The 23,691-nt window shown below is 39.0% G+C and overlaps 1 protein-coding gene across 3 annotated transcripts in view; it reads right to left on the bottom strand.

Annotated features, from left to right (window-relative positions):
• GRIN2A (glutamate ionotropic receptor NMDA type subunit 2A) overlaps positions 1-23,691 on the bottom strand; it is a 291,808-nt gene that overhangs the window by 77,375 nt on the left and 190,742 nt on the right. For all 3 annotated transcript variants that reach the window (XM_043524160.1, XM_043524162.1, XM_043524161.1), the window contains one exon: positions 2,781-2,986. In XM_043524160.1, coding sequence (XP_043380095.1) covers positions 2,781-2,986 — 206 coding nt within the window. The remainder of the gene's footprint in view (positions 1-2,780; positions 2,987-23,691) is intronic.

Below are 23,691 nucleotides of genomic sequence, written 5' to 3'. Positions count from 1 at the left end.
CAGATAATGAACAAAAGAGGCTTAAATAAACTTTTTGCCATACTGAGAAGCAATTGATGAGGACCATTGTTGTCTTGGACCAATTTAGAAATAATAGTGCACACATGACATTTTATATGGTGTTAGCAGGTCTTGCCAATAAAATCCTTATCTTTAAATGACTCAGCAGGATTAAACTGAGCCTTATAAATAAGTGTTACATAAATCAAAAGCATGTCTCTAGTACAAGGCTCATTTCAAACATATAATAATAAATAAAACCTAGTTCTTATAGAGAGCTTTTCATACATAAATTTCACACTACTTAAAGGGATGCAAGTGTCATTACCCCAGTCAGATGGGGAAACTGAAATATAGAACTGATGTATCTTTTCCAAGATTATACAGAAGTTCAATGGTAGACCCTGCAATACAACATAGGCCTCATAACTTCCATTCCATTAACCTTCCCACTGGAATATACTGTCCTCCTATGTAAAGAGGTTTGTATGGTCTTGACTAGAACTGGATGGGAAATTTTCAATTAATTCTTTCTCCTCAGAAAATGTCAATTACTCAAAACCAAATGTTTTCATGGAAATGCGTAAGTTTCAATGAAACTTTCATTGGAAAGATTTCTCATGTCCAGGGGTGGCTGGGAGTATGGGAGTGAGTGAGAGACAGAGACCAGCCAGAATAGCCAATAACCTGTTGGTGAGGGCACTCACTTGGGAGGTGTGAGACCCAAGTTCAGGTCATCACATGCCTTAACCAAGAGGCCACAGAGCCAGCCCCTCTCCCTGGTCCAATGAATATTTAATTATTTAGACAAAAGTGCAATAGCTTTTTGCAACAGGAGAGAGACACACACACAAGTGGCTTCTTGTCATTTAGCACTTATGCCTTCCATTATGTAATTCTCCCACATGAAAGTTATATTAAATCATTACAATCCATTTTAATCTGAAAGTGAGGAGAAAAATTTCCTTACAGTTCCAATAGGTGGCTCTGGGCCCCTGTATTTTGCCCTCTGGAAGTACACAGAATTCCCATCCGCATCAAGCAGAGTTCTGTGCATGCAGAGCAAGCAGAATAACAAAACTCAGATCAGCCATGTGGATTCAAGAGGGGAAATTTCTCTTACATTTTACTTCAATGCACATTTCATGACCACAGCAATTTAGAAAAATGTGAGTGTTCTGATAGGCCATGTTGATGGGGTGTTCACCCACACTTGCCCTGAAAGGGTTAATGTAAGGTAAGAAGGAAGCCAGCTAACCAAACAGGCCACAGCTGAGGGCAATCAGGTGGTGTAAGTAATCCCCTGGCTGAATAAGGGAGCCCAGCTGAGGAGGAAGGAACTGGGCTGAGTTTATCAAGCCAGGAAGCTGATAGCAGAGGGAGCTGCAGGGAAGCAGACTGCTGTCACTCCCTCAGAGAGGGGAGGTGTGTTTGCAGCTACAGTTACTCCCTCAGAAGAAGGAGCTGTGAAGCTGGCAAATCCGGGGAAGCAAGGAGGTAAGGAAAGGGCTGAGGGGAAAGGTGGTAAGGTCCAGGAGGGAACAGATCTTAGCTTCTTGATTAGAGGGTCCCTGTGCTGGAACTTGGAGCAGATGGTGGGCCCAGGTTCCCCTGCCAGCCACTGAGGAATTGGCACTGTGGGGTAATGAATGGGAAAACTGCCAGAGACTGCAAGCAAGGAAAGATTTTGATACCCTGGAAGGGGAAAATATGTATAGTGACCTGGGTGGAGGGTCAAGTCACAAACAAGGAGAGAGAGAGTGCAAGCAGTAGGTTTGGTGTGCAAGAAGCAACAGAAGGGGCCCTGGACATGGAAAGAGCTAATCCCCACAGTAGTTTTGAGTGGATCCTGTGACATCATGGTAACCCTAAGGGTTTTATAGGAATATATAAAAACAGCAACAACAAGTTTAGAGTCTGATCAAAGCCTACTAAAGTCAATCAAAAGACTTTAATTGATTTCAGAAGGCTCTGGATGAATCGGTATATAACACCATTCATCCCAGTATCTCAAGTAGTTCCACAAACATTGTTGAACCTCATAACATCCCAGTGAAGTAGGTAAATGCCATTATTATTACACTCATTTTGCAGCTGCGTAGACAGAGGCATGGCCTGGTTAAGGGCCTGATTCAACACCTATTGAAATCAATTAGTTTTTTTTTTCCCATTTAACTTCTATGGGCACTGGTTCAGCCTTGGTGACAAGCCCAATACTGGAGAGAAAGTCACAGGCAGAGGTGGGACTAGATCCTGGTAAATATGAGACACTGATAAGTACGACACACTGGCATTCTGTATTACAGAGCTTTACGGCATATTATACAAAAAAATGTATCTTTTCAATATCTGCCACTGTCACAGGATTAATCGAATCAGTAACATTTCAACATGGCTGGACATTTTTAAATCAGTTTTAAAAGCTCGTGTTAAATTATAACCTTTTCCCCAGTAGTGTAATCTACTTCCATATAACTCAACGACTAAGTCTTCATGATTTGCGAATTTGCTGTGAATTTATTATCAAGACACTGATTTAATATGATTTACATAACATTAATCAGAAGCTAAAGTGTGTAACAGTCCAAATCACAAAAAGGAAAAACTTGTACAAAGACATGAATAGTGGGACAAAACAAAGAAATAGAGAAAATTGAAACATATTTAAAAAATGCAAAATAGGAGACATAAGGGAGAGAGTTGATGGGAAGAAAAAGAAGAAGCTAAAGAGCAGGTGTATATGAAAACAAAGGTATTTCTCAAGAAAAGTTTGTACTTACTTAATTTTGACAAATTTACGGCATGGCACAGTATTTTTTACACAAGTTTCTGTCAAAGGATCCATATCCTCAACGATGACAAAGGGGGCCTCCTCCAGGGTAACAATACTCAAGTGGTTGTCATCAGGGTCACTGTCTGCGAAAGAACTAAATCTTGGCCATACGGAATACGTCAGGCTCAGAGTCTTGTTCTCCCATTTTCCCACCTGAAACACGGAGACACACACACACACTGCTGACATCTGCTTGCTTGGGGCTGTCGCTGTTTGAGATGTAACTTTTAGGGGAGTGGTACATAGCTGTAACAAACTATACTGGAAAGAGTCTTAATTTTCCATCAGAATTGGTTTAGAAATATTCAGCTGACACACTAAGAGAGAGAAACCAGTAGGGGCAAGTCAACGAAGGATATATAATTTTAAGAGGAAAAATGTAGGTAAAGGTCTGCTAGTCTCAATGACAACATTGATTTGTTATTTAAACCTTGGCTATAAGATTGTCAACATTTTGAAAATAATATTTTATGTTTGCACTACAGCAGCAATAGGCACCCCCAACTGTGCTATCTAAAACACATGCAATTGTCCCTGCTCCAAAGAGTTTCCTATCTAGGAACAAAATGTACGTCTGTCAATATTATATGAGTGTTATTGGCATAACTCTCTGAAACAAAACAATACTTACCATCACCTCTCCCCTTTAGGCATTCTTCAGCAAAATACACACCTCAAAGCTTGGCATTTTTATTAAGAATGTCACCTTCTAGGTAACAAATTAACACTAATACAATAGAGAGTTGTATTAAAGGGACTTTGCAACCAGCAGACAGGCTTCAATCTGGAAATCTCTGCAGTAGCATTCTCTGGGTATTACAAGTGTTGACTGATTATCAGTTCATCAGAATATTATCCTTGTATAATAGGTGAATATAACTGAGCCGCTCAGTAATAGCAACCATAATGTAATTAAATTTAAAATCCTTGTAGGGGTAAAAATGCCTAAGAAGCCACCACAGTAGCATTTAACTTCATGGTACGCCCACAACTTCAAAAAGGGAAACTACACAACAATGAGGATGCTAGTTAAAAGGAATAGTCACAAGGGTGAAATGCCTGCAAGCTCCATGCAGACTATTTAAAAACACCATAATAAAGAGGCTAAAACTAAATGTATTGTTTCCTCTTCCCCCTTCTCCTCCCCCCCCACCCCCCCAAAAAAAACCCTGTAAGAGGACGAATAAATGCCGCCATGGTTAGAGTAAAGAGAAGGTTTGAAGCAAGAAGGCATCCTTGAAAAATTGGAAGTCAAATCCTAGTGAGGAAAATAGAAAGGAGCATAAATTCTGGCAAGTAAAGTATAAAGGTATAATAGTGTAGGTGGAAAAAAATAAAAATAGAAGAGCAGATAGCTAAGGACACAAAAACTAACAGCATTTTTGTTTAAATACATCCGAAGCAGGAAGCCTGCCAAATAGGCAGTGGGGCCCCTGGATGATTGAGGTGCTAAAGGAGCATTCAAGGAAGATAAGGCCGTTGCAGAGAAGCTAAATGAATTATTCGCATTGGTCTTCATTGCAGACAACGTGAGGGAGATTCCCACACCTGAGCCATTCTTTTTAGGTGACAATCTGAGGAACTGTCCAAGATTAAGGTGTCCTAATTGATAAATCAAACAGTAATAAGTCACCAGGACCAGACGGTATTTACCCAAGAGTTCTGAAGGAACTCAAATGTGAAATTGCAGCACTAACAACCCTGGAATATAACCTCTCTCTTAAATTAGCTTCTGTACCAGATGACTGATAACATAATGCTTATTTTTAAAAAGCATTACAGACCTGATCCTGACAATTACAAACCAGTAAGTCTAACTTCAGAACCAGGCAAATTGGTTGAAACTGTAGTAAAGAACAGAATAATCAGACACACACATGAAAACAATATGTTGGGGAATAGTCAACGTGGCTTTTGTAAAGGGAAATCATGCCTCTCCAATCTATTAGATTTCTTTAAGGAAGTCAACAAACATGGGGACAAGGGTGATCCACTTGATATAGTGTACTTGGACTTTCAGAAAGCTTTTGACAAGGTCCAACATCAAAGGCTCGTAGGCAAAATAAGCAGTCATGGGATAAGAGCGATCAGTACCTGGTCAGTTTTCACAGTGGAGAGAAGTAAATAGCAGGGTCCCTCAATGATCTGTACTTGACCTGTGCTATTCAACATATTCATAAATGATCTGAAAAAGGGATAACAGTGTGGTGGCAAAATTTGCAGACAATACACTCAAGTCCAAAGTTGACTGCAAAGAGTTACAAAGGGATGTCACTAAACTGGCCAACAGAATGACAGATTAAATTCAATGTTGGTAAGTGCAAAGTAACGCCCATTGGAAAACATCATCCCAACTATACATACGAAAGGATGGGGTCTAAATTAGCTGTTCCCACTCAAGAAAGATCTTGAAAGCATTGTGGAAAGTTCTCTGAAAACATCTACTCAATGTGCAGCGGCAGTCATAAAAGCTAACAAAATGTTAGGAACCATTAGGAAAGAGAGAGATAATAAGACAGAAAATATAACGCCATTATATAAATCCATGGTATGCTCACAACTTGAATACTGCATACAGTTCTGGTCACCTCATCTCAAAAAAAAAATACTATAATTGGAAAAGGTACAGAGAAGCACAACAAAAATTATTAGGGGTATGGAACAACTTCCATATGAGGGAAGATTAAGAGGACATATTGTTCAGCTTAGAAAAGAGATGACGAAGGGGGAATAACAAAGGTCTATAAAATCATGACTGGAATGGAGAAAGCAAATAGGAAAGACTTATTTACCTCTTCACGTGACAAAAGCTGGGGGGGTCACCTGATGAAATTAATAGACAGCAGATTTAAAACAAACAAGACAATACTTTTCATACAACACACAGTCAACCTGTGAAACTCATTGCCAGGAAATGCTGCGAATGCCAAAAGTTTAACTGGGCTCAAAAAAGAATTTAGATGATTTCATGGAGGATAGATCCATCAATGGCTATTAGGCAAGATGGTCAGGGACGCAACCCTATGCTCTGGCGTCTGATTGCCAGAAGCTGGGACTGGATGACAGGGGACGGATCACTTGAAATTGTCCTGTTCTGTTCATTCCCTCTGAAGCATTGGCACTGGCCACTGTCAGAGACAGGATACTGGGCTAGATGGACCATTGGTCTGACCCAGCATGGCCCTTCTTATGTTCTCATATTTTTACTGTTGTCAAAAGTGCAGAGTCATTTATTAAATCATTGTTAGAGCTGACTGAGGTAAAGAACTAACCATCTCACTTTTTTCTGTGACCTGTAAAAATGGCCAGCCCTAATGTCATATTTGGCAAGCACAAATTCCAGTTGTGCATGTTTTACTTCTCATTACAAATAATGTATTCTAACTTGTTTTACTTAGAAGTGCAATAGCCTTAAAAGCTTAAGCAAGCAAGCAAAGCCTCTAACTTTATAATAAATGTATTCTATCATTTCTGCCTATTTTGAAGACTCAAGACAAATTTTAAATTTAAATTGTTTTAAAAATTTGTCCTCATTTAATTTTTTTAAAATTACACACATTCCTAAGGTAATGGCCCCAATCCTGATCAATCTTACAAAAGTTTTACACCAGTGTCACTTAAGTGAATTCAGTGGGGTTAAGTCCTGATATAAAATGGAATAATAGAGATTTAAATCAGGCTCAATATCTGTCTCTCCTCAACTAATCTTGACTCTTCCTGCTATCCAAACATCAAGTATTACTTCAATACTTTGTGAACTCTTTTTATAGCATTCCCTCTTCAGACTGTTTATAACTGCTTTGTATCTTCAAATATAATTGCATGGTTTACCTGAGCCCTATGATAAGAAAAAATACAAATAAGCTATCAAGCCACTTAACATACATCCTAGGAATTTTTCCCAATCCCTGACTGACTTAGTGAAAACCACTTAATAACATAATCATGAATCTGACAAACATTTGTTTCTCTAAAAAACAGGCTGGAAGTAACAGGACAATCTGTCAGGCCAGACTCATGAAAGCAAAGTAGGGTTTGGTGATACTTCTACACTTTTAGAAATTAAAATAATAAATACTATTATTGCTTTGTCATCTTTAAAAATTAAACTAATAGTTCAAAGAGCAAAGAGAATTGAATTTCAATACGAATTGAAAACTGACAATTTGAGGGATAGAGATCACAATCTGATAGCTACTGAAGTTTCAGTTTTGTATGAATTACGCAAATTCAGTCTTGCATTCAATTTCCCCAGCTACAGACACGCAGACGTCCAACATAAAACCCACAACATTCAATCCCCCCAAAACTACTGGGATGCACCTTTTGGAGAACTGGCCTGCTGTCATTCTGGCTTTACACCATTTTCTCTGCAGTGACTTAAGTGAAGCTCTTCTTAATTGACTCGAGTGGAGAATCGGGCACCTGGCCTGAAAATCCTGCAGAAAGAGGATCTTCAGAAAATTCAAGGGACCCATTCCCAACATGAGCAGAATCATTGGCTCAGCTGTGCGGCCATGGGTCATTCTGTGACCTTACTGATGGGGATCAGAGTGTGCAGTAGAAGTTAATACTGCTCTTAGAAACATTTATTTCTCCTGTTTCAAGCCATAAATTACTTATATTTAATTTTGTAGAGACCCATCCCACATACTATTAAATTGTATTGTAGTAGTGTCCAGTGGCTCCAGCAGGGATCCACTGTGCCAAATGTTGTACAAACAAAGGTATAAGAGACCATCACCCCCTCCAAAGAGTTTATAATTTAAGGCAAAGCACACGCTTAAATCCATTCCCATTCAGAGCAGCACTTAAGCACATGTTCTCCCCGGCCTAATTTCTATTCAGTTTGTGCTTCCGCCTTCCTGGGATGCGCAGGGACTCAGATCAATAATGCTGAATTTTAAAAGGAAGTATGAGAATGGCTGCCTCTTATACACTAAGGCTAAAATTTTCAAAGGAGCCTAATAGGTGCCCAATTCGAAATCAAGGGGATTTTGGAGCCTGATTTCTGTATCCTACTTTGAAAGTTTCGGCCTGAAATTTGACAAAATACAACCTATCCCCATGTGATTCCTTCCATGAATTTAGGCCATTGGGAGAAAAACAATTTCACGTGCATGAAAATAATCCTGTATATCTGTATGACAGAGCTGCATTTCAAAAAGGGATTGTCTGCCGAGTGACAGCATGTAATCCCATTTGCAGCAGTGTCCATGCTTGGGTGTGTTAGCACACAGGCATTCTGTACATTTTTGCCCATGGTGAAACCATTTTTATGAACTCTGCCAGCTGGTACTGGAAGAGTTCCAAAAGGATTAAAACTTCAATCAAATGAAGGGCAAACATTGCAATAAAAATCAGAATTTCAAACTGCACAGAGTAGCAGCATCTACCCAGGGTTGCCGGGTGCCCTGTTTTTGACTGGAATGCCCAGTTGAAAAGGGACCCTGCCGGCTCCAGTCAGCACTGCCGCCCGGGCCGTTAAAAGTCTGGTCGGCAGCACAGCAGTGTTAAGGCAGGCTCCCTGTGGCTCCTGTAAGAAGCAGCATATCCCCCCTCCTGCTCATAGATGTAGGGGCAGCCAGGGGGCTCAGTGCTCTGCCTCCACCCCAAGCACCAGCTCTGTAGCTCCCATTGGCTGGGAACTGCAGCCAATGGGAGCTGTGGGGGCAGTGCCTGTGGATGCGGCAGCACATGGAGTTGCCTTGCTGTGCCTCCGCATAGGAGCCAGAGTGGGGACATGCTGCTGCTGCTACTGGGAGCCGTCTGAGGAAAGCGCGGCCCAGAGCCTGCACCCCTGATCCCCCTCCTGCACTCTGAACCCCTCGGTCCCAACCTGGAGCACCCTCCTGCACCCCAAACTCCTCATCCCCAGCTCCATCCCAGTGCCTGCACCCCCAGTTGGAGCCCTTAACCCCCCCCCCCGTGCCCCAACCTCCTGCCCCAGCCCTGATCCCCCTCCCACTCTCTGAAACAGTTGATCCCATCCTGAAGCACCTTCCTACGCCCCATGCCAGAGCCCGCACCCTCAGCCAGAGCCCTCATCACCTCCTACACCCCAACCCACTGAGTCAGCCCCGTGAAAATGAGCGAGTAAGGGAGGATGGGGAGAGCGAGCGGCAGAGGGAGGGGGGATGGAGTGAGCCAGGGGCAGGGTCTCAGAGGAGAGGTGGGGCAGGGTTGGGGCAAGGGTGTTTGGTTTTGTGCAAGTAGGAAGTTGGCAACCCTACGTCTACCTCCCACCTGTCTATTCACACCAGTAAGAAAAATAGAAATAGGACCTGGCCGGGATTCTGTGGATTTACCTGCTCATGAATATAGCAGTGCACCTGTAGACATAGCTACGTGAAGAGACAACATTCTGTATAATTTTAAAGAGTTTCTTGTTTGGCAAGCCACTGCTTCTTCCTATGATTCTGCTGAATCTCTGTCATACATGGAAATATAATTACAAAAGCTGCCAACTGGAATCTATTTGTTCATATAAAGATGAGGATTGAAGAAAATGTTTCATAGTTTAGAGTTCTATGTTTCAATTACAGTTATTGCCTGAGGAGGAGAGTAAAAAAAGGGGGGGGGTGGCTGATTTTTAAGAAGTGCTGATCACTTACAACTGAGGATCAAGTCAGTGCAAACTCTAGGGTGCTGAGCTCCCCTCAAAGTTAGGCCCAGTATCTATCACAACTGCCACTTTGAGGTAGGGGATTTACTCTAACAGTGTCAGCCTAGTTAACTTATTAACTAACTAACCTGAAAGTTAGCGATGCCATTGTATGTCAGCATTGTTCATCAGTGGACTCGAGTAAGACACACTCCTAGGTCTCAGTCATACAGACCATCCAGATGTATTGCTACACACACAGAAGGTCCCATTGACTTCAACTGGGCTCTGTGGTATCGGAAAGCTCTCCACTGACCAGCATGGCAAACAGCAACAAGCTGCTGTCAGTCTATATTGAAGCAGGATGGGACAATGATGAGAGGAAGTGATAGAAAAATGCTGAGGAAATCTTGCTGGTGACTTGAGAATGGCAGATCATGTGTAATGTTAATTAGAAAATGCCTGCAGGTTGCCCTTCTTAAGGAATGTTTGGGCTGGATATTGCTAGTTCTAATTAAGAACTGGTTGGCACAGTCACTGGATTTGTTCTGTCAAAGATGCTAGACACATGAGTGAACAGCTCCCATCTTCACATGATATTTAGACTTCTGAGCAGTATGATGGCTGAACAGTATAAGTTTTTAATGAAAACACACAATTTACATAAATCAGCCACACCTCTGAATTTCAAAATCGCATTTCTTCCTAATTTATTTATTTTCATTTGGCATGCATATTTAGTTAAAATGTAGGCAGGATTTAATATTAAAATTAACTTTGGAAGTTTTCTGGTTTGCATTTTTGTATGTTAAGTTGAATTATAGTATTGCTAATAAGAATCTGAATGATAGTACTAATGAGTTTTAAATAATACTATTTTAAATCTTCAAACATTTATTCTTTACCACATCCTTGTGCAGTAGATAAATATTCTCATTTTACAGACTGAGGGACTGAGGCAGAAAAGTGAAGGCTCCTACATCAGCAAGGAACTTAAGCACATACTTAACTTTAAACATGTAACTGCTTTCCCAGATCAGGGCCCAAGTGATTTACCAAAGTCAAAACTGGGACTAGTTAGCGTCAGAGATGTCTTATAATTGGGGAGTTCCAGGCTCCCATTATTATGCTCATACCACTAGACCACACATCCCTATATGTTAAAATAATATCCAAATCTTTGTACTTTGTAGGTTACACCCTCCTCTGTTTATAACCAAGACAGTCATTCTTTCATTAGCTTCTAGTTCAAATAATACAGAAGGGTATTAGCTAATCATTTAGTTATCTTATTGCATAAGAGAAATGTAAATAAATATAGACAGATATGAAAGACAAGCCTTTGGCGCTTGTTGAATATGTTTTTAATATTATCCCTTCGCTAAAGATTATTGCAAAGATAGATTTGAGTTTGCACAAAGGAAGAACTCTCTTTTGGTCTAAATAGCTGACAATATGTTTTATTTTCAATGCCTTGCTGATTAATCCTGTAAGGCTGCAAGCAGTAATAGAACTGACCCTCTGATAATGCAGACACTGGGTCTGTCCATTACAAGACTTTGAAAAAATAGATATCTCCTGAAACTAACAAGATGTTTGCTATTGGGATACTGGCTCAGAATGTTCCAGTTTTTAGAAACAGAAATAAATGCCCAGAAATTAAATTACAGCACTGCTTCTGCTTCTACTATATTACCCAAGGCTTGGCAGAGTTAATGGATTATCCTAATGAAAGCAATGAAGCCAATTTAATTTGGACTTTAGCATAAACATTTAATAATATTAACCTTATTGATAGCAAATATGGCGCTACATAGCTACATATAGCAAGCAGGACACACTAGGCAAAATTTTCAAAAGTGCTTAGGTCCCATGGGACTTTCAATAAAACTCAGTCTCCAAAATCACTCTGATGCCTGTAAAATTTTACCCACTACAATTATATTTGGAAAACTGCAGATACCATGGACCGTGAGTAGTCTTTATGATTTGTAAGTTTGGCATTAAGGCTTTGTGTGCGTATTGGATCTTACCCTCTGCAAAGTAGTGATCTCCAGCTTGGATGCATTCCACTTTAACTGAAATATGCAAAAGATATTTTCAAGGTATGGTGCTAGGGACATTTGTTTTTCGAAAAACCTATCTCAAAATATATGACCATTTTTAAAAGTATCTTTACTCAGAGGCCACTGTTTGTTTTACTATCGATGAATAATGTACTTTAATTTGGGTTTAAATATGATCTTGTAACTCTTTTGAGATAATCAACTCAGTGAGGAAAAACTGTTCATATTTAAGCCATTATTTTTGACTAATTTTAAACTTTTATTGGGGGAAACTGCCATTGTTGGCAAGTGTTGGACTGCCATTCTAATCAGATTTTTATTAATTATTATTATTAACAACACTTTGCACTTAAAAGGTTTCATGTGAGGGACTTAAGTACTTTACAAACATTGAACAAACACATCTTGGGTAGTAGATAATTGAATAGTTGAACATTTACAATACAGGGAAATATTTTGCCAAAGCTGGGCAATTTGTATGCAATTGCACATAATGGTTTGCAATTCAATGCGATAATGCACAGACTTGATTTTTTTGTTCAATTCTCAACACCTGATTATGCCTGATTTTTAACTATATGAAACCCACTGATTTAACAGGAGTTTGAAACTTCACCCTCCAATCAAGTCCGAAAATCTACTGTTGAGCTGAATTGGGTTCGTCTTTTAAAAAGACACACACAAAAAATCAATTTGATTGATGTATATTGGTATCACTGACAAAGGTACACTACACTGATGCAACATTATTTTAATCTATATTCTCTAAAAGCTAAACTACATTTGATATGTATACATTTGGATGTAGAACCTCAAAAGCAGGGGATGATCTCTCTCAGCTATAAATGAATTAACTTCAAAGCTTTTCAATTGTGTAGCAGTAGGAGTGCAGTGCTTGGGGGAGATGAATGTACATTGGTAGTAGTCTTACATCAAGGACCTCTGGAAATATATTGGGTCAAGAAACATGTTCTGCTGGTTTAAAATGTAGCTTAACTAGATCTATATCAATGCAATGGGAAATCTAACATTTTATAGAGTGCCATTTGTATGCGCAAACATAATATATTCTGATGAAAATAGGCATTTTAGCTATCAATCTAAAACATGGGGAAAGGCGCATGTATTACCAGTATATTTCTTACAAGTCTGTTGATCTTAATTAGCATATATTTGCCAAAGGGCCTTTTAAGAAGAAAATAAATCACTAAGGTGCTATAACAATTTTCTCTCTTTCCACAGACCAATTCCAGCACCATTAGAATTTAAATTGGGAAAAAAAATATGCTCCAAGAATTATCTGAGTTAAACATCTAACCAGGAGAAAGGCTCTGCATAATAAACTGCACAGTGAAGGTAGCAAATCCATGAAGATACTATTCAATGCAAAATACTAACCCGTATTGGTGGATGAATAATGATTTAGTATTGTAGGATAAAATATCAAGATGCAAAATTAAGTGTATTTTATAAGTTTAAGTATAAATATCAGCGTACTTAGGGCTCATTTCAGAGGATGGTATATGATTTTTAAACCAACATCTAAAGAAATCTCCAGAAAAATCACCCTTTTTAATATAAGAAAGGGAGCAATTGCACGAAAGAAAAATGATAGAATGTTTTCACACATATAATTCTAGTCAATGAGTGAATGAGATGCTGCATGCTCAGCAATATGAAAGGCAATGGAAGCGCTCTGCTGTAAGACCTGCTAAGAGGGGATTCTAATCAAGACACATGAACACAAATTTATAGCCTGCCGCCACAGCTACCAGGTCTTCCTTCACCAGATAGCCTAATCCTTAAATGCCTCTCCCTCATCCCTAGTGAAGGGTTGCAGGGTTCCTCTATTCCTCCCTCAACAGAAAAGGAGAGGAGAGCAGAGCATGCGGGATGTTGCTAGTCTATCAGAGGGCACTTTCAGAGACTGTCTCCTCTCAAGACGACAAAGGGGAAAAGAAGAAGACCAGTAGGGACTTTCTTCACTCCCCTTTCCACACTTGAGGCCAGGAGAGATTAGGGCCTGACAATAGTTTCAGCTTCATTTCTGCTGAATTGTGAAAGGATTTACTTCCTTGCCAGGAGAACACACTCCATGTGGCTAGAAGCATATGAGCTTACAGTCAAAAGCCCATGAAGGTGAGCCCAGAGCCAATCTATTGCAGAGGCATTTGTAGTATGACGAATTTGCCATTAGGATTGGTTTCAGAAGCACAAAGCATCGCAATAGAAATCTGGCCCTACAATAAGGAGCACTGCAACAAGGCTTTGATTCAATTCCTTACAGGGAGAGGAGAAAGCTGTGCTGTTCAGTTCCAGGACTTTGGTTTAGTTCAATCTGCTCATCACTGATCAATTATAGGAACAAGAGGAGATTGTTTCTACTAATCAGATTGTGCACTACAGGAAAGAGTCCAGCTGAGTTGTTCTTCACTTATCTCTGGTTCAAGACACTAATAAGGAGACCACATAAATTCTTGATTATCACCATCAAGAAGAAAACTGTCACCATTAATTCTTAATAGGAATATAAAAAGGTATTCCAACAGAAGATCCAACATTCTGAAGTCTGAACACAAATCTTTGCGTTCAGTGCCATTTGTTCTCTGCCAGTGTACATCCTGCTGGGCATGAATAAGCCATAACAACTGCCAAAATGTAGGCTATGCAAAATATTGTCAAATACATAAATGGAAGTCCTAAACAGAAATAGCGAGCATTGCTACTTGTTGCCATAAGCAGATTGTTAAATTGCAGCCCTATGCTGCTAATTCTCTTTCCCTATTGATCTTGGTGGCATCACAATACACATAATTAGAACTTAAAATTGAAGAGTCTAGACATCTACATCAGGTCCTGATGATTTGAAGCACGTAAGCAAAATAGAGCAAGCTTATATAACGCAGAAGAATGAAGCATTACAAGTGAATGGGCCATTTTACAACCCTAAAATGCCCACTGCCTCTTGTCGGCCACTGCATAATGATAACATAGAGCAGAAAAACTAAAGCACTCATTGCATATTTGTGTGGGAAGGAACGGGAATCTTAAGGACAATTTGCATAAGTCTGTTCTAAAGGTTTGTTCAGAAATGTGCTGTAAAGAGATGTAATTTGTAAGGTGTAAAAGCTATCATTAGGCTTGGCAGAATTCTATTTTTATTATTTTTATAATTTCAATGATAATATTGATGCTTATTTTAATTGGTTTAAGTGTTACACAAAATTATGGGGCTTATACTTTTTTTATTTTTAACCATTTACCTTTTCACAGTTGTGGGAAATTATGGGAGACACAATTATTTAATGACTGTCTGAGATTCAAAAAGTTAAAGCTTGATAACTGTTAAAACACAAGTTACCAGCAGCCCATGTCAAAATATACAAAATCCATATCCCTAAATCAAACTTTAAAAAGTTCTCAAGCACCATTTTTCTTCCCTTGCCTATATGTACATTTTGATTATTATTGATGGAGATATTTTTGTCTGTGTCGCAAAATTGACAGTTACTGATATTTATCAATAAAAATCAAATCCTTTTAAGCCTACCTATAATGTAGTTGGATGTAATTTGCACTTTCTTATACACTGCTGGTGATATGTCCTTTCTGATTATGTCCAGGAAGTGCATGGGTTTAACTATTTTCCTTAGTTACAGGTATCCATTTCCTAGGCAGCCTGCTGAAGGCACCATATTTCATGTCTCATAACACAAGCACTTCTGGGCTAGTGTTCAACATGGGGAGAATCAAGTAATTTTTCTCTACTATTCCTTTTAAAATCTTTTCCCACTGTGGTAATGTGATTTTTTTTTTTCCGAGTGACATCCATTTAATTGAGCAGTAAATGCACTATAGAAGGACCCTTTGGAACTCTGCATTATGTAACCTGGAAGATGGAGCTATTGAATAGTTCAGAGACAGATCTGAAAATTTGATTTATGCTCCATCCCTAAATCCAATTAGCTACATGTAGTTACAGTCTACAGCAAATAGATCTATAGAAAGGAGAATAGTCTGCTTAGAGGGCAAAGGGCATAGAAATGTGTGTGTCTGGAAAGAGAGTCTGTTTAAAGATCCCTAAGAATCCAATTAAAGTCAACAGAGAAATTACAAGTGGGAGTAAGATTACTGTGGGCAGACATCACAGTGATGGGACCATATGTGTGTATATAGAAACTTCATTAAGGTGGAGCCTGTAATTTAGGGTAATACACAATACAGGGATACTATATTTTCCCAAAACAGACACTCTGTGTGTGTGTGTGTGTGTGTCTCTCTCTCTTTCTCTACACACACACTTCCATATACAAAGGTTTTGAATCTCTGTTTTAAGTATAAAACTCAACAGTTTTAACTATGAAACTGCAACCACTGCTTCCATAATACACGCATACAGTATACATTTGTAGGCGCGCACACACACACACACACACACACACACACACAAATATACTTAAGTTCCAAGTTCCTACATTCTTGCAGCCATGTCTTGCATCTTCACCTGGATTTGGGAAGTTTTCCTTTTGTTTTGGTTTAATCTCTCCAGGACACAGGTGAAAATACACAACACAGCTGAAAATGCAGGAGCTTGTTTGATGTCAGATAGAAATACTAGTTCTTACAGCCTCACCGCATTCAGTCTTTACCAAAGTAACCCAGTGAACTGGCTAGAAAAAACATTTTCTGATAACATCTTTTGTATATGTATATTTTCTGCAAACTACAACTGACAATAGTCAAAGAAGGCGATGATAAATTGTTAATCTTTATGTAACATATTTAGACAAAAACAACTAAACACTACAAAACATAACATACAGAATAGCTCATTACTGTACATTATAGAAAATAGATAAATCAAGTCACTGTAACTAGTAATATCCTGGCTGCAGACTAGAATAATTGCAGGGAAGTAAAGAAAAATATATGCTACATACACCAAACAATTTCTGAAAGGAATAATCAGATATAAATGTGCAACCTGTAGAAAGTCAATATTATCATTGAAATGGATAGCTTGATGGTGTGGGGGGAATAAAGCATCTTAACAATAGGATTCCATTCAAAGGTTTTTGCAATCTATGTGAGGTACTATGAACTGTCCGATTATATTTATGGTTCTAAAATTTTTCAGGATATTCGAACATAAGTAATCAAAGGAACAGTATGTTAACAATAAATATTTGACAAAGATTATACATGAAAGAGTAGATGCTATACAACAAATAGCACTATGACAGGGCAGCTAACTAATGCAAAAGCATCATTGCAATACTTTGCATTGGTATAATTCAGAATATAATATGCTTGCTAAATTACAAGACTGTTATTCATAATCCTTTTGTAACAAAGTGACAGAATGAGATGAATAGCTACATCTGCTCTCATTACTGTTCAAACAGGCACATTCCCTTTCAGAACACATTTCAATTGCAATCTATAATAGAGCACATGCTTTCTTTTTCTCTGAAATACCAACAGGTGTGGTGAAGATGTACAAACTTGGAGTATCTTACCCATATCAAGAAATTAATACCAAGCAAACATATGGCCTGACATACACTTTTTGTAGGAAAACTAGCTGTTTCCTTTGTTCTAGTGGACTTCTCCAACTACTCTTCGGGAATACTTCATCTTAGTTTTAGGTCAATATCTGGAAACTACAAGATTAGATCAATTAAGCGTGTCAGTTTAGTAACAACAGACAATGGCAGAAAACTACCACTAAAAACAAACCTTTCAAAATTCAGGGGTCCTGCACATGCCTATCACAACATGTGGTATAGCTTATCCAGTGCATCAAAAGTGCCCAGCAACAACTATGTGGGTGTCGCCAGCCAATCACTAAGCTCACAAATGAACTCGCAGAAAAATGATAAAGGACAAAGACCCGATATCACCTGTGGATGAACACTTTCCAAAAAGTGATCATTCCATATCTGATCTTACAATACTCATCCTCAAAGGAACCCTGCATGCACCTTCAGAAGGCAAGCCTGGGAACTTAAATTCATGATGTTAGACACCACATATCATAGACTCAACAGGGACACTGGTTTCATGGCTCATTACGACAATTTGTAACACACACCTGCCAGCTAACCCTTAATGGCCCACTTCAAACTCCTGTTGCATAACAATCTAACCCTTATTGCCCGCTCCATTTCGATGGCCTCCTACAACATGCATTACCCCTTATGCTTAACAATCTGCCCCAACTTGTATTTAACTTATTCTGATTTCCTTCCCAAGACAGAAGGAGAGCTCTGTGTATAACTTACACCTTCCACCAACAGAAGTTGATCCAATAAAAGATACTGCCTCACCCATCTTGTCTCACTGCAGAGAAAAGCATGAGAGAAAACTCCTCTTCTTAGGAAAAAAGCATTTGCCATACCCCTTCCATTGCAAAATATGATGCATGGCAGGATACAGAGTACTGCAATCACTTTATATTTTTGAAGGTCCTCTTGCATGACACTTTTATCTAGATCCCAGTTTCCTCAATTACTTTAAGATACAGCATGCTATAATTAACACGTATATGTGTTAATAACAGGAAACATTAATTCTAGATATTCACCTGAAGGTCTTGATGAAGTTCAAGAAACATATTGGAACCTCTGACCTTCAAAACTGGGTTGAAAGCCTCACAAGGGAGACTATGCAGCTCTACCCCTTATTCCTCATCCCACTCCTCTGTGGACAGGAAAGCCCACATACTGTGGCCCTCAGGCACTAGAGTAATAAGTGAGGTGTGTGTATATATACACACCTAGATTATAGATAGACAGCAGCAGAGCAGTCACACAGGCTATTGCAGCCCTGAGTGGTTTTCCCGCTGCTCCTTAGTTTGTGGAGAAAAGTCCCAGTGCGCAGCATAGTTCCTTCAGCTCCTGCGCTGAGATTAGGATTTCACCCAGCTAGTCTAGTGCAGCATAGCTTTGTTTAGTGCAAGTTTTCAAATAAGCCTGAGAAGTACTGGGTTAAATATAAGCCTATGGTATGTACACTGGGAACTCTCTAATAATGCAGGTTTGGCATTTCACTATAATAGGAGAGTACTACTCAGGCCAATGACCCCCTCTCTTCACCTCCAGATTGATGGTTTGACAGCTGCCCTCTTGGCTGATCCGTAGGGGACTGAATCAGGGACCGAATCAGGGACCTTCCAAAACTAAAAGCATGAGCTGCTACAGCTTGAGCTAAAGTGCCAAGAGAATCTATACATTGGGGTTGTGACAATTAATATCCTCTGTAGATTGGCCCAGAAGGGGACCTGTAACACACGCACACCAGTGGGTTATAGTGACAGCCTTGGCAGCTGAAGTAGCCTCTGGATGGCCATGCCTTCACTCCCAGTGGGAAACAGCTCCAGCACAAATGCCCCTGCTCCCGTATTCTTCCACTGGGACCAGCTGCTATAAAAATAGGAGTCAGGCATTCTTCACCACTCCTCCACAATAGTTACAACTCTTCCCCTATTTTTCAGCCAGAGAGGAGGAGAAGAATGGTGATTATTCTTTTGGAACACAGAATTTAACAACTGCTTGGTAATAACTGATGCATTCCAAGGAAATTAGCTAAGTGCAACACTGATACAATGAAGTGAAATTTCACTATAATAAAAACTATAAAAAAAAGCCAAGTGGTTCACTGAAAAGCAGAGATGCAATTCTGGACTTTAACTCTGTTCTGAATACAGTTTTATCATGAACACATCTAGAAATACGTTGTGTTTGCATTTTAAATAACATGACTTTAAACAGGACTTTGCAACACAGGTAGCCAAGAAAGTGTGTTGCTACATCTACTCTAGGTGTAAAGTCCTGTTTAACATCAAGTTAGAAAATATTAGCCCCATGACAGAGTTGCCTATAAGAAGGTTCCATTGTATATTTCACATGAGGAATATGTAAACAAAGGGACATTTGGTTCCCAGTTATTTCAATTGTTCTAGTTAAAAGTATATGGTCTCCCCATATTTTTTATTGAAAGTACCATGGTGTGATCTGAACTGCCAACAAAATCGCAGCTTCACTTCATCTATTTTGGATGCAATGATTTCCTGAGAAATTATACTCGGTACTATATTACCTCAGTGATTTTTCAACATCACTGTAATTTGACAGCAAAAAGCTTTCCAAAATCTGAACCAGTGTTCTGTTTTTCAATTCTAAACATGGACAGTGTTGCTTCACTTGTAATGCTGTACATGCTACACTTCCTCTATTGGCTATATGAAACAGGAGATTTTTTTTGCCAGACGGAACACTCCATGGAGAACTTAGTTCTCTTATCTAGGACAGGGGATTTGCCCACCACAAGCCCCCTGTTTTTCTGATATGCACATCATGTCTTGCACACCAGGGCTGACTCCTCCTTCTGCAAGTTAATCAAAGTGCAAAATCAAGCCCTTGACCACATACAATAAATGCAATATTAATGCACAGTTGGAATTTTAATAAGTTTGGACATGTGGAAGTGAAGGTTCCTATAGCAACATGAGATCTGGAACAGACTCAGCTGTGTTGTACCTACAATATAATATTTTCTACAAACATTTTTACAAGAAGCAGGAGTAAAGCAAAAAATGTTTTTTACATCTCACTAATTTATTATACATTTTTAAAAAGTCTTATTTCTCTTTTCCCACTTGCCCTAGAAATATGAGATATCAGATGCTCACTTCCCTTTCTGTGTAGGAGAACAGACATGAACAGTGATGTGATATACAAGGCTATAACCTGACCTCTACTACTTCCTCCCTCCAATCTAGGAGCAAGGGAGTGGTAAGTCTCACTCTCAGTTTATAGCACCATTTGACATTACTCTACAGACTGGGGTTCTTCAGAAAGAGAAGGATTTGAGGATATTGTAGCTAATTTTATAAAGATAAAATAGCAAGCAGGAAAAATGTTTTTAACAAATCAGGCTATGAGTTTATCTTTACAAATAACAGAATAGTAATAAAGCACAAAAAATGTTTTTATCCTGTGCTCACCTTTATATATGTAATATATTCTTGTTTAAGTGTAATATGTTCCTGCTTTTGCTATTAAATGTTCACCATGAAGTAAGGTTTAGTATATGATATGCAAAGTAGCTGAATTAATTTTTCTCTAGGAACTTAATTTTGCGTTTGATATTTTTTATCTATTTTTACTATACTTTAATATCAGATTGATATGTTTTTTGCACTTAATTTCCTTGGCTTTAAAAAAAAAGAGGTTATGTGATTCATGCTTAAAATGTTTATATTTAAATGGCCCCAAAAACCTTTGAAGTCCACATCTCCGTGAGGTCAATTGAACAGGAAAGGATGATACCTTATTGAGGTGAACAGCTGCTACTGTTTGGCAGTGGAACGATTTCTGCAGGGCTAGTTTAACAGGGCAGCAGCACATCACACTGTATTAGAGCTAGGGATGGTGTTGCTTACGCTTGCATTTTTATCCAGGTAGACCATTTCAATGAGGCACACACATTACACACTCCATGTAAACGGTCTTGCCTCAGAACAACAGCCCCTGTGCCCAGCAAGAATGGGAGCCTCTTTAGGATCTATCATGACATCTTGGTGGATGCCTAATTAACATTCCTAGAAGTGATTTTCATAACTATTATTCATTCAACCAACGTTTTTCAAACTTGGCTGTGGACCACCCACTCCCTCCCCTCTCCCTCCCCCAACACTATTTATACACTTTGTGTAAGTTTCAAAGTTTGCATATCTGAGTCATTTATAGAGGGAAAGTGATTCTTTTATTATTTTTACAGTGAGAGCATGTACCTTTTTTCAGCCTGTAACAACTCAGCTATGGCTGAATGGATTTTCTGCACATTTAAACCTTGCAGCTAAATCCAGCATAGGTATTTTTAGTCCCGAAAGAGAAATTTTATTCAAGTTATAATCAAGTAAAAACAGATTATTATACTATGAGCAAAGGGAAACTGAATCAAGGGGTTCCATATTAAAACTTGTACCTGAAGGAGAAAATTAGATAAAAGCACTTCACATTAAACAGAAGCAATTACTCTTCGTTACTCACATTATAAAGTAACTATACTGCAATTTGTATGTACATTCGCTATACTACAAGGACTAGTGGATTGTTGTACTATCAGTATTTTGCGTGAGTGACCCATATAATTAGATACTAGGAGTTATAAAATCCCACTGAAACGGAACTGTGATACAACCTATTCAAACGCAGCCAGTTGAAGTAACATTGTGTCCATCAGGAAACCAACAAAAGGAAGATGTTGGCTCTAAGTTTAATAATATATTTACACTGTTTGAAAGGTGTCAGACTTTCTGTCAGACTCCTACTAGAGCAAGAAGAGGGGAAACGTTAGATAAACTTGTGATAAAATTAGATAAAATGACACTGTACAGATCTAAGTGTCCACACTCAGTTTGTTCCTACTCGTGAAGGAAACAACTGAGGTGTATGGTATGTGAAGGAAACTCTAGGAAGGCACATGGAGCATTGTCTATCCATGCCAGAAGAAAGACTGGAGGTCATGTATGTGGTTTAATTAGGCCACAACTTCATTCACTTATAATATGTGGGAGTACCCAGCAACAAATTGCACAATGCAGGGAAGAGGGGGTAAGCTTCCCACTGGTCCAGACATAGGAGACCCAAATCCCCTTCCTCAGCTCCCTTAAGAAGACCAGGAAAAGAACAGGGGTCTGCTCCACACTGACAAGATTTAGGAGTTCTTTCTTTCAAAATTCTTTTCCAGTCCAATTTACCCCATAGTCATATCCCTTCCATCCAGAGGACATGCACTGGATGTCCTCCACAAGAAGGTGGCAGCAAAATACTTGGCTGCCTCCTCCATCCCCACTAGGTCCCCAGATGTCCACAAATTCCCTCTTTTATTTTTAAACCAAGGTGAGCCTTATTTGCATGCAGTGTCTGCTCCCAGACTGCCACAGAGTTGCAGTGGGTACAGCAGAGATGATAAAGATTTGCATAAACGGTTAGGCTAATACCTTCTCATGTCTCCAAGTTGAAATTCACGAATTCTCATATCTTGTCTGAGGCTGCACAATGGAACTATAATGCTTCAAAACATGTCTGGTTACATGTAGCAGAGCCTATACTCAGTCCTCCCTGCTCTCATATGGTGGTCACTTGTTGAAATAGACCCAAGTATTTCTTTGAAGTCTGGAGACTGTTCACATCGAGGAGTTTGGACATGATCTGTCCCCTGGTCAGTTTCCCTAAGCAGTTACTAGTTCTGTTTTCAAAACTCTATCAAACCGCTTGCTTTGGTGGTCCCTTAAGACAAATTTAACTATATAAAGTATATGAAATTATGATACTATGAGGATCACTGGCTATGTCTTAAACCACTTTCCCCTTGAGCTGTCTCATACAAATACTGACCTCACAGTGTGTTGTTATCAAAGTGATTTTTCCACAGATAATATATAATAGCTAGACTAGTGCATATTTAAAAATAACATTTAAGTTTTTAGTGATGGTTAATGAGCAGAATGTTCCTCAAAATATTCAGATTTACATGTTTAGTTCACACTGCAGGGTTAATAATTTAATTCATGTCAATGAATGTAAAGAAATACATCATGTGATACGGTAAACCCTCTCTGCATGGCTATCATGTTTACTGAGACTACAGTAACTCATTCTTGATCATACAAATTCAGCTCGGAAACTGATTCAGCAACATTTAGGCAAACTGGAACTCCAATCCTACATTCTGTGTGTACCCTAGATGTGGATGTCACGTGACTTCATGGATTTCAATGGGAGCTTTGGTTTCCCAAGCAACGCATGATCAAGCATTAAGAATTTAAAATACATCTGTCATATCTCTGCCTATTTTTCCCAGGTCCTGATACAGCAGGCATTTTCTCAGTTCCAGGTTATGGCATGTTACTCACAATTAACTTGATTAATAATCCCACTCTTTTCAAATGTGTGCATAAGATTGACAGAATCTGGCCCTCAATAAATGCACTTTCAATGGGAATACTATAAGAGTGAAGATTTGTAGGATCAGTCTCATAATATATTTATTTATGTTCTAGATCATCACAGTATACAGCATTAGCATTTATCAAAGAAAACAGAATTACTTACTAGCTACAGTGGATTTTTTTCCATGGAGCACATTCCCTGGGCATGGAGGTTTACATGCACCAATAA

Source organism: Chelonia mydas, chromosome 10, assembly GCF_015237465.2.
Source record: "Chelonia mydas isolate rCheMyd1 chromosome 10, rCheMyd1.pri.v2, whole genome shotgun sequence".
NCBI classification, from domain to species: Eukaryota; Metazoa; Chordata; order Testudines; family Cheloniidae; genus Chelonia; species Chelonia mydas.
Note: the sequence above shows the minus strand (reverse complement) of the source record. Positions and strands in the feature narration are given on the sequence as shown.